Here is a 12,300-nt window from a genome sequence, read left to right as displayed (position 1 = left end):
GCTGAGCAGCTCAGGCTGGGTTCTGCTAAGGTTCCAGGTAAGTGGACCAAACCAGGGTGGTGGAAGTAGAAAACTAAAATGCAGCGAGGGGTGAGAGGTAGAACTGATAGGACTTCGTTGGAGTGTGGTGGGCAGTGGTGGAGGTAGAAGCAGAGTTTAAAGATGCCTAGAAGGTTCTGAATCAGTGCCTGGTGGTGAAAATGGTGCTATTAGCAGACATAGGAAATGCAACCCCAAAAGGAGAAGCAGAAGGTTTGAGAAAGCAGATACTTTGCTTAGGGAATTTAAGGTGCTGACTCCAGAGTCCAATTAGTTAGGAATCACAAGGAAGGTTAAACAGCTATTGATGGGCTGGGAGATACATTTGAAAGGGGAAACTAACAAAGAGAAAAAGAGATAGAGCAGAAACTCATCTCTACTTGCCTTAAAGAGAAAACACCCTCCAGTTCAATAAGGCAAACTAGTGGGGAAAGCTATCCTCTATATACATATACTCCCTTCCCAGTCCCAATTCCAACTGTCTTGTTCCAGGTGGGCACTCTCCCCAGCAACCCCACCTGCATGACCCTTGGTGCAGGAAGGTAGCCCAGGAATTCTACTGCACTGGTGTGTGGTAGATAAGGGGCATGGCCCTCGGGTTCCCCAGAAGCCACTTGTCGCAGAGTGGGGCAGGAAGGGAGGAGTAGAATGCATGGGGACAGCTGCAGCCTCTCTGTAGGTTGGGAGCCCAGGGTGCAATCCACCAGGGTACTACTTCCCTGACACCTTGTAGACCCTGCCTCTCAGAAATGCTTCCTTAAATGGAATGGCCTGCCAACTTTCTGAAAACTGTCTTAAAACACCTGCAATTGAAAATTCACAAACAAAAGCCTTCTTGCTCTCATAGGAAGTGATCATCATTAGTCAACCTATTCAGAGGAAACTGAGATCCCCTCTCTTGCTCGCAGGTGCCTTGGCTGGTCTCCCACTCATTGTCTGATTCCCTTGTCCTCGTCAGCTTGCTCTGGTGAAGTGAGCTCTTCGAGTGGGGAGCAGATGCTCTCTTACAGGCTGAAAACTCATCAAGCCAAGCTGGCTCCCTGCGGGCTCCCGCACCTCTGAGGGCCAGGCACTCAGGCACAGCCTGCTTCCCTTAGGCACGAAAGGGGTGAGCGCAGGTGGAGCCAAGCCTGGCAACACACCACTGACAAGGGGGTGGTGGCAGGCACACCTGGGCCTTTTGTTTTCTCTCTTCTGCTGAGTGACATGGACTGGGCTTCATGTCTTTGGCTTCATTTGCAAAGGGCTTTGGGATTAAGGATCCCATATAAATGGAAATTATTTTATCATTGAAAAGGAAAAGTGCAAGTATGCCTGAAATGATAAGAAACATTTCACCATAAGCTTTCAGTATTATTGCATGTGCCCTTTCTACACTGCGTATGTATGATTTATGACAAATAAGGACATTAGCAGAAGCTCGCTGCCTTACTGGCATCATCCTGGATCCAGATCTTCATTTCTGGATTATTTTCATAGTTCCCTAACTGGACCTCTAGTCTCTCTCCACTGTCACTCTTTTCAAAATGCACTGCAGAATACTACCATATGCCCTCATAAAGGCTAAAATGGAAAAGATAGTACCAAGGTTGGTGAAGATGTGGAGGGACTGGAACTTCATAGACTGCAGGTGGGAGTGTGAATTACAACAGGTTTTGGAGAAATGTTTATCAGTATCTACTAAAGTTGAACCTCAGCATACCCTCTGACCCACAAATCCACTCCTACTACATATACTCAACAGGAGTGAATACACATATTCACCAAAAGACTTGTAAGGGATAGGATGCTCGTAGTAGCATTGCTTATTAATAACCCAAATCTGGAAATAGCTCAAAAGCTCATCTCAACATTAGAATTGATAAATTGTGGTATATCCACACAATGGGATACTATACTGCAATAAGAATGAATGAATTCAACTCTACACCACAACGTGGATGAATATCACAAACAATCTTGAGCAAAAGAAGCCAAACACCAAAGCACACATTCCCTATTGTTCCACTCACATGAAGTTCAAAGCCAACAAAACTAATCAACAGTATTAGAAATCAAGATAATGGTTACCTTTGCAGGGTGGGAGGTTAACGACAGGAAGGGAATATGAGGGGGGTCTTTTGAGGAGCTGGCAATGTTGTATTTCTTGACCTGGGTATTCAACAAGTTGTACACTTATTCTATATCTATATTACACTTCAATAAAATCTATAAAACAACAACAAAAAAATAAAACTCCCACAGTTCTGATCAGGTCACTTTTCTGCACAGAAACCTCAAAATTGTTTTCCACAGCTTTCAGTTAAAGTTCGGCTTTGTAGCTGCAGACATGAGTTTTTACAATCTGTCCCCATATATTTCTCCAGCCCTGTCCCCTCTCCATCCTCCTAAGTACCCTGTGCTCCAGCTACATGGGACTTTTTAACCATTACTTCAGTCTCCCAACACTTGTATGTCTTCAACACTTTGCTTATGTTGTTCCTTCTGCCTGGAATATTCTTCCACATTTGTTACATTGATGACCCAGCTCAAATGAAATGCCATCTCCTTTAGGAAACCTTTCCTGACTCACCTGCCAGATGCGTTTGCTTCCTCTGTGCTCACATTACTGTTAAAACACACCTTACCTCGTTTGGAGTAAACCCTCTTATGTATTTGTTAAGTTAATGATTTCTTTGTGAGCAGGACAACCTGAAATAATGAGATTCGGGTTTCAAAAAGAACCTTCCGACGTGGACAGAAACAGAGACCGTCACCAGGAGTCACGAGCTTCACTGTTTCTCACTCTGCTCACTTAGCTGTGCCCCCACCTCTGGCAGAGGAAGAACATGTCTGTGGGCTTCACAGCTTTTTATGTGGCTACGTGAATTACTGGTGCTATCTCCTGACGGTTCTGGTAGCAGCTGCAGACTAAAGATAATTTTATTTTGCTCTTATCTTTTTGGGGAAGAGGAAAAAGAAAGATACGTGTATTTGTTTATTTCAAGTTAAAGAAATATTTTGATCTACAAAGTATGAACAAGAATAAAATAGGATCAAATTCTGCCATATTCTTAGGACTCTATGCATCCTGGGCCGTTTTGTTCTTCCAGCTTCATCTTGAGAGGTTTTTAGATATCATGATTTCATTTCTGCAGGATTTCAGTCTCTGCATATAAAATCGATCACAGTGTGTGACTCAGAAATAATCTTCCAATGTCCTAGTCAGTTATTGGGGTCAGAATAAGTACATATTAGGAAATTAATATTGCTTGTGAGAGTTCACCCTTATATCAAAATGCATTAATACATGTATGGAGAGAAAGAGAAAAGTAGTAAACTACATGAAAACTTATTTATGAGCCTCCAGAGTTGTAATGGAGAATTGGAAACAAGTGAATAAAAACTCACTAATTTAAGCGGGCATGTTTGGGTTTTTTTTTTCTCTCCCCTTTTCACTTAATGTACACCAATTCGAAACTTCACAGTTTCTCCAGCCTCTAAAATTACAGCCGTCTAATTCTGTGTCTACCCTGGAGATACAAATGAGCTAAAAAGAGACTTTGTAATCAACTCATAATTATGCAGCCAGATAGAAAGTACTGATAACTAAGTCTTATTCTTAGTTATTCTTAGTTATGAGCTTTGCATATTTGGAAGAAGGCTGGTGGGCTGAAACACAGAGCATAGCGAATGCTAGATCTAGTACAAGTGGCCCTCCTGAGCAGGTATCTTAACAAGCTGTGGCTTTCATTGGCAGTATCAAAATGTGAAAAGAAAAAAAGAATGAATTAGGGTTTGTACAGCGCTTTTTGCATTGTTCATATTTATTGTGAGGTCTCATCATATCATTCCCACGCAGTTAAGACCGTCGTGTAACCTGAGGCATAGCATAGTGAAATCACATCCCTAAGCAGCAACACAAGGGTCAGGAGACAGCTCAGAGCTGGTCAGCACCGGAGTGGAGCTTGACCCAAACCCCAGTCATTGCCTGCTGGCTTAGGCTGCTCCCATGGACCCCCTCTCACTCTTCCCAGTGGATCATGATGCCCTATGAAACTGAAAGGTGTTAACGTAAAAAGCATCACACACACACCAAAGAAAAAAAACAGGGGGAGAAGAAGACATAACAATTAAAATTCCTTGAAGTTGATACGACGAGCAAACAGAAAGGACATTGTTGGGGGGTAGGGGGAGAGGGAGGAGGGAGGGAGGTTTCGGTGATGGGCCACAATAATCAACACATTGTATATTGACAAAATAAAATTAAAATAAATGAATAAATAAATAAAAAACAAACAAACAAACAAAAGCATCCCCTCTGAATCTACATTGCCGTTGAAGATGTCGGAAGCCTCGGTCTCGCATGTAGCAACAAAAAGTAGACACCGCTTTCGTCTCTCCTCCAGCGCTTGGTGGCCGCTGTGATATTGGCACAGACACTCCCTCCCTAGAGCAACTCCAAGGCCCTGAGCACACTCCTCATGGGCCTCCAGAGGTAGCAACACCAATTGCTCCATTTTACCCAAGTGCCTCCTGAGGAGTTGCTCCCCTGTACCCCCAGCTCCGACTGCTGTTTACCTATTGTAAGGGAGAAGCCTGGAGAAGTGAAGGAAGCTTGGACGTTGAAGGGTGGATCTTCCTTTAAGGAGTTCCTGGTCTCATTTCCAGGTGTGTCCAGACACATCATTGTATAAGGACAGAGTTTGGTAAAGTGTTTGAAGTGTGTTTTACCAACCAGAATGGGACTTCATTTAGCCCCTCCCTGGCCTTGTTCTGCTCCCCTGGCCCAAGTTCTTCCCACTCTGGGATCCTATCAGCCCATGACAGGTCCTCTGGCACTGACACTGCTGGCTGTCCCTCTGTCTGTCAGCTGCACCGTCTGGGCAGCTTCCCACCACGAGTGTGGCTTCCTAACGCTGCCATCTCTCACTGCATGTTGGGGTCCTTCCTAGTCCTGGGAATCTACAACCTTCCCCTCTTTGAGACTTTACCTGGTACACAGGTATTGACCTACATTCTCTTTTATGGGTGTTTTTGATGTACATTTTCATCAGGTTTCAGTTGAATAAATGTAGAGTGGCCCACACGATGTGGATCACCCCATGCTCCCAACAGGATATTTCAGAATTCCACTTCCTCTGGTTAAAGATTAAGCCTAAGATAATAACTCCTTAGATAGGAGCTAATGCTGTGTACTGGAAAGAACAGAGTCTTGGAATCAGAAAATAAGTTAAAACCAGGCTATGCTATTAACAGCTGTGTGAACTTTTAAGTTAAAATAACTCAGCTGATCTGGTTTAGAAATGTCTTCTACCTAGTGGAAGTAATAACTCAACTCACAGAGTTATGAGGTCAGTATGAGTCAATGCACCCGAAGCTCTTAAGGACTTGGCAGAACCTCAATAAATGCTTATCCCTTCCCTTTCCTGAAAATCAACATAAAAACCCCATCTGTATCTTCAATTTGTGATTGCTCTTTTGATTCTAAACCTGAAAACAACAATAATGTATTTGTGTAATAGCCTGACTTGACCAGAAACTGTTGTTATGAGCCTTGGAAAAACTTTTGTTATGTTGTCTTAAAATTTACCATCTATCTAGGACAGGCCATAGGATGAGGATGCATATTCTCTTGGAAGAGGTTAAGATCAAGAGGAAATCAATGGAGAACATTTTTCGCCCCTCTTTACCAGTCCTTGGCTCACAATGTGCAGTGTTTTCTGTGAAACCAGCAGAGAATGAATGTGTCCATATGACTGCAGCAGTAGCATAATGGTTGGGAGCCACAACTGCAGAACCGGATAGCCAGGGTTCAAGTAACAGATCTACCTCCAACTAGGTATATGACCTTGGACCCTAGTTTCTTTATTAGTAAAATATTGTTAGAATGCCTCCAATAATAATGCTTAACTTAGGGGACTGTTCTGAGGATTACAAGAATTATTTCATATAAAGCCCTTGGAAAAGAACATGACTCCCTGGTAGAAAATGCATTGGCCTTTGCTATGATTATTCTATCCTTACTGGCATTATTATCACTTAGGAAAAATCTTTGCCAGTCCATAAGTAAATATATCGTATGTTAACCAAATTAATATGATTGTAAAAAAGAGTGACTTTTCTTTTGTTTATTTACTATTTGTGTTTTTATCTTGATTTATTTCCCATGTGTTCTTTCTTAAAATTTGTATTCATGTTCCCTACCCATTTTTAATTCTTCAATATTAATAATTTCAAAGAACTCTCTTTATATTGAAGATTATATTCCACAATCACCTTTGATTTGTCATTTTTTTAAACATACAATTTCAACCTAGATTAAATTTTTTCAATATATAAGTAAAGACAAAATTTGCTTCAAAGCTGTAAAGCAAAATTTTGAAATTAAAATATCTTTAGTTTTTCAAGGGCTTATCCTATATTTTATAATATTGAAGGTAATACAGTGAGCTGATACTATTGGTCATAACTGTTTAAATTGCAGCTGCTGTTTTAGCCTAGCAATCAACATCTAATCATGTATTTTATTAGGAAAATAATTCCAGGCGACTTATTTCTATCTTTAAGCAATATTGTTAAGGGGCCAGTACAACTGTTTTTACCTAACTGTATTTTTGCTCTTGAATTAATGGGTTTCAAAATTACACCAAGATTTTTGGCTAAGAACATTACGGGGTATAGAGGATTGAATAATGTCCCCTCAAAACTCACTGAAGCTTGAATTGTCCCCCAAATTTTATGTATTATAAACTTGGCCTCCACTGTGACTGTTAAGAGGGTGGGAAATCCTAAATGGTCCTGGGAAAATTGGACATCCATATGCAGAAAAATGAAACTGGACCTGTACCTCTCACCACATACCAAAATCAACTTGAAACGGATTAAAGACTTAAACATAAGACCTGAAACCATAAAATTACTAAAGGAAAATATAAGGGAAACACTCCAGGTAATAGGACTGAGCAATGACTTTATGAACAAGACCCCAAAAGCACAAGCAACAAAAGAAAAAATAAATAAATAGGATTATATCAAACTAAAAACTTTCTGCACAGCAAAGGAAACAATCAACAGGCTATGGAATGGGAGAAAATATTTGCAAACTATACATCCAATAAGGGATTAATATCTAGAATATACAAAGAACTCAAACAACTATACACTAAAAAAACAAATAATCCAATTAAAAAATTGGCAAAGGAGATGAATAGACATTTTTCAAAGGAAGTCATACAAATGGATGACAGGTACATGAAAAAATGCTCAGCATCACTGATCATCAGGGAAATGCAAATCAAACCACACTGAGCTATCATCTCACCCCGGTTAGACTGGCCATTATCAAAAAGACTGAGAATAACAAATGCTGGAGAGGATGCAGGGAAAGGAAAACTCTTCTGCACTGTTGATGGGACTGTAAACTAGCACAGTCACTATGGAAAACAGGATGGAGGTTTTTCTAACAACTACAGATAGAGCTACCATATATCCAGCTATTCCACTGCTGGGTATATACCCAGAGGAATGGAAATCAACATGTTGAAGAGATATCTCCATGCCCATGTTCATCGCAGCTCTATTTACAACAGCCAAAATATGGAACCAACCTAAGTGTCCACTGATGGCTGGCTGAATAAAGAAAACGTGGTGTATATACATACAATGGAATTCTACTCAGCCATAAAAAAAGAATGAAATTCTGCCATTTGCAACAAAATGGATGAGTTTGGAGAAAATTATGTTAAGTGAAATAAGCCAGGCAAAGAAACAGAAATACAGCACATTCTCACTCATAACTGGCTACTAAGAAGGAAGGGAGGGAGGGAGGAAAGAAGGAAGGAATGAAGGAAAGAAAGCAAGACAAGACCACAACAATAAGTTGAACTTTCAGAAGGAGAGAACAAACCTAAGGATACTAGAGATGGGGGGAGGGAGGGAGGGAGGGGGTTTGAGAAGTGATAGGTCAGGCAAAGGGTATAAAGATATATCAACATTTCTTTATTTTTTTTTTTTTTAAATTTTATTTTGTCGAGATACATTGTGGCTGATTATTGCTCCCCATCACCAAAACCTCCCTCCCTTCTCCCTCCCCCCCTCCCCTCCAACAATGTCCTTTCTGTTTGCTTGTCATATCAACTTAAAGTAGTTGTGGTTGTTATATCTTTCCCCCCCCCCCGGTTTGTGTGTGTGTGTGTGTGTGTGTGTGTGTGTGTGTGAATTTATATATTAATTTTTAGCTCCCACCAATAAGTGAGAACATGTGGTATTTCTCTTTCTGTGCCTGACTTGTTTCACTTAATATAATTCTCTCAAGGTCCATCCATGTTGTTGCAAATGGCAGTATTTCATTCGTTTTTATAGCTGAGTAGTATTCCATTGTGTAGATGTACCACATTTTCCGTATCCACTCATCCGATGATGGGCATAGCTGGGTCATATGGTAGATCTATCTGCAATTGTTTGAGGAACCTCCATACCATTTTCCATAGAGGCTGCACCATTTTGCAGTCCCACCAACAATGTATGAGAGTTCCTTTTTCTCCGCAGCCTCGCCAGCATTTACCGTTCATAGTCTTTTGGATTTTAGCCATCCTAACTGGGGTTAGATGGTATCTCAATGTGGTTTTGATTTGCATTTCCCGGATGCTGAGTGATGTTGAGCAGTTTTTCATATGTCTGTTGGCCATTTGTATATCTTCCTTAGAGAAATGCCTACTTAGCTCTTTTGCCCATTTTTTAATCGGGTTGCTTGTTTTCTTCTTGTACAGTTGTTTGAGTTCCTTATATATTCTGGATATTAATCCTTTGTCAGATATATATTGTTTCCCGATATATCAACATTTCTAAGAATGAATATGCTGATAATAAAATAATAATAAAAAAAGAAATCCTATTATAGTGACTGAAAGGTGGAACCTCGAGGAGGTGATTAGATTGTACAATCGTGCCATAATGAATGGATTAATAATGGTGGTCAGGGGTGTGATTCTGAGGGCTTTAAAAGAAGAGAGGAGAGTCTCTCTCATTCTCTCTGCCCAGAGTTTTGCAGTGTGATACCCTGTTGTCACTGAAGTCACCACCAAGGCCTTCACCGGCTGTGTTCCCTAGGCTTTGGACTTCCCAGCCTCAGAAATTGTGAGCGATAAATTTTATTTTCTTTATAAATCACCCAGTTCTGTGTATATTGTTATAAGCAACAGAAATGGACTAATACACAGGGTGATGGGATGAATAATAAACATATCTACACTATTTTTTTTCCTATGCAATTTGTTGCTGAACTTATATAACACAGTATGTTTATAATCAATTTTATGTATTTCAATTATTTTCTCACTTAATAAAGACTCTTTCTTATCATTTTCCACACCAGCATAGCCATTTAACTTTCTAGACTGCAAAGTGTGATAATAATGACCAATAACATTTATAGAGTGCTTACTTTCACCAGGGACTGTTTCGAGCATGTTACACAAATTTAATTTATTGAGTTCTTGCAAGTAACATGCAGTTGGCAGTATAATCCTCAGATGAAGAAACTGAGGCATGGGGAGGCTAAGTCACCCCAAAACACCCAGCTAATAAGTAGAAGAACAGAATGTGAACTTAAGCAGGATAATTTTAGGACATTGGTTGGCAAACTTTCTGTAAAAGGTTAGATGGTAAATATTTTAGCTTTGAGGGCCATATGGTCTCCGTTACAGCTACTCAACTCTGTGGTTGTAGTGCAAAAGCTGCCAAAGATAATATGTAAATGAATGGGTGTGGCTGTGTTCCAATAAAACTTTATTTATAAATCCCGAAATTTGAATTTTATGTAATTGTCACCTATCACAAAATATTATTTTCTTTTGATTTTTAAAAACCATTTACAAAATGTGATCAACCTTGCTAGCGTGTGGATTGTGTAAAAACAAGCAATGCGGCCGCGCCTTGGTCCCCTGCCTTCACAACATGGCTTTCAATTTTGGGGCTCCCTCGGGCACCTCGGGCACCACTGCAGCCCCCGCGGCCCCCGCGGGTGGGTTTGGAGGATTTGGAACAACATCTACAACTGCAGGTTCTGCATTCAGTTTTTCTGCCCCAGCTAACACAGGCACTACTGGACTCTGGTGTTACTCAGAACAAAGGTTTTGGATTTGGCACTGGCTTTGGCACAACAACAGGAACTAGTACTGGTTTAGGTACTGGTTTGGGAACTGGACTGGGATTTGGAGGATTTAATACACAGCAGCAGCAGCAAACTACATTAGGTGGTCTCTTCAGTCAGCCTACACAAGCTCCTACCCAGTCCAACCAACTGATAAATACTGCGAGTGCTCTTTCTGCTCCAACATTATTGGGAGATGAGAGAGATGCTATATTGGCAAAGTGGAATCAACTTCAGGCCTTTTGGGGAACAGGAAAAGGATATTTCAACAATAACATTCCACCAGTGGAATTCACACAAGAAAATCCCTTTTGCCGATTTAAGGCAGTAGGTTATAGTTGTATGCCCAATAATAAAGATGAAGATGGGCTAGTGGTTTTAGTTTTCAACAAAAAAGAAATAGATATTCGAAGCCAGCAACAGCAGTTGGTAGAATCATTGCATAAAGTTTTGGGAGGAAACCAGACCCTTACTGTAAATGTGGAGGGTATTAAAACATTGCCAGATGATCAGACAGAAGTTGTCATTTATGTTGTTGAGCGTTCTCCAAATGGTACTTCAAGAAGAGTTCCAGCTACAACACTATATGCTCATTTTGAGCAAGCCAATATAAAAACACAATTGCAGCAACTTGGTGTAACCCTCTCTATGACTAGAACAGAACTTTCTCCTGCACAGATCAAACAGCTTTTACAGAATCCTCCAGCTGGTGTTGATCCTATTATCTGGGAACAAGCCAAGGTGGATAACCCTGATTCTGAAAAGTTAATTCCTGTACCGATGGTTGGTTTCAAAGAATTTCTCCGAAGACTGAAGGTTCAAGATCAGATGACTAAGCAGCATCAGACCAGGTTAGATATCATATCTGAAGATATCAGTGAGCTACAAAAGAATCAAACTACAACAATGGCCAAAATTGCACAATACAAGAGGAAACTCATGGATCTTTCCCATAGAACATTACAGGTCCTAATCAAACAGGAAATTCAAAGGAAGAGTGGTTATGCCATCCAGGCTGATGAAGAGCAGTTGCGAGTTCAGCTAGATACAATTCAGTGTGAACTAAATGCACCTACTCAGTTCAAGGGCCGACTAAATGAATTGATGTCCCAAATAAGGATGCAGAATCATTTCGGAGCAGTCAAATCTGAAGAAAGATATTACATAGATGCAGATCTGTTAAGAGAAATCAAGCAGCATTTGAAACAACAACAGGAAGGCCTTACCCACTCGATTAGCATCATAAAAGATGATCTAGAAGATATAAAGTTGGTAGAACATGGATTGAATGAAACCATCCACATCAGAGGTGGTGTCTTTAGTTGACAGTTCCCAAACTTGTTTTAGAGGTTTGTGAAATCCATCTTCTTACTGCATCAGGCCTTTCTTAAGAGTGAAACCGACCACATGGAGAAAAAGAAAAAACAAAAAAGTCCTTTCCTGGCTTGGTTTTTTAAGAAGGTTACTGACAAATTACTGTTCATCAAATCTGAAATAACATAGTCACCTCACAGCTCTTCAAAGATAACCTTTGAAAGATTTATATCTAAACGCTGTATTTACCTTAAAAAGAGAAATACATAATTACCAAAAGTATATGTACTATTGTACATTTATACAACAGCATTTTCTTAAATATAATCAGTGTTTAATGATTATTCTCCATTGACCATGTACTCTGCTTTCCATAGCAAGTAAATATGAAATGTCTACTTTGCACATAATAAACTATAATTACTTGGCCGTTGGATTTGTACTTCAGATTATAAATGTACATCAGTTTTTATATCTGTGAATTTAACTGTGGGAGGAGTAAAGAAAGTCCAAAAGTATTTAATGATTAATGTGGTTTTCTTTTTGTTCTATAAAGATTTGAAAATATATTTTTATATTATTTTACTTATTTGGAATTTACAGAATACACCTAAACAATTAGTATATAACAAAGTTACTTATCATTTTTGCAACTCTTGTTTTTTAAACATTTTTATTTCTAAAAAAGATGAAAACATAAATAAATTCTTAATTTCTAATTACTTTAAAAAAAAAAAACAAGCAATGGGCTACATTTGAATCACAGGCTGTAGATTGCTGAGTGCTGTTCTAGGAGGTGAGATCTTGACCACTGT

The 12,300-nt window shown here is 39.7% G+C and overlaps 1 protein-coding gene across 1 annotated transcript; it reads left to right on the top strand.

Annotated features, from left to right (window-relative positions):
• The first annotated feature begins 9,966 nt into the window (after window positions 1–9,966).
• On the top strand, window positions 9,967–11,736 carry LOC134375774 (nucleoporin p54-like). The gene is given in 2 exon segments (XM_063094474.1): window positions 9,967–10,130; window positions 10,132–11,736. Coding segments are annotated over 2 exon segments (1,521 nt in total). The 5' UTR covers window positions 9,967–9,975; the 3' UTR covers window positions 11,498–11,736.
• The last annotated feature ends 564 nt before the right edge of the window (window positions 11,737–12,300 follow it).

The sequence above is a fragment of the Cynocephalus volans genome, chromosome 4, assembly GCF_027409185.1.
Source record: "Cynocephalus volans isolate mCynVol1 chromosome 4, mCynVol1.pri, whole genome shotgun sequence".
Taxonomy (NCBI): domain Eukaryota; kingdom Metazoa; phylum Chordata; class Mammalia; order Dermoptera; family Cynocephalidae; genus Cynocephalus; species Cynocephalus volans.
The sequence above is the reverse complement of the archived record's forward strand: the minus strand, read 5'-3'. Positions and strand labels throughout refer to the sequence as shown.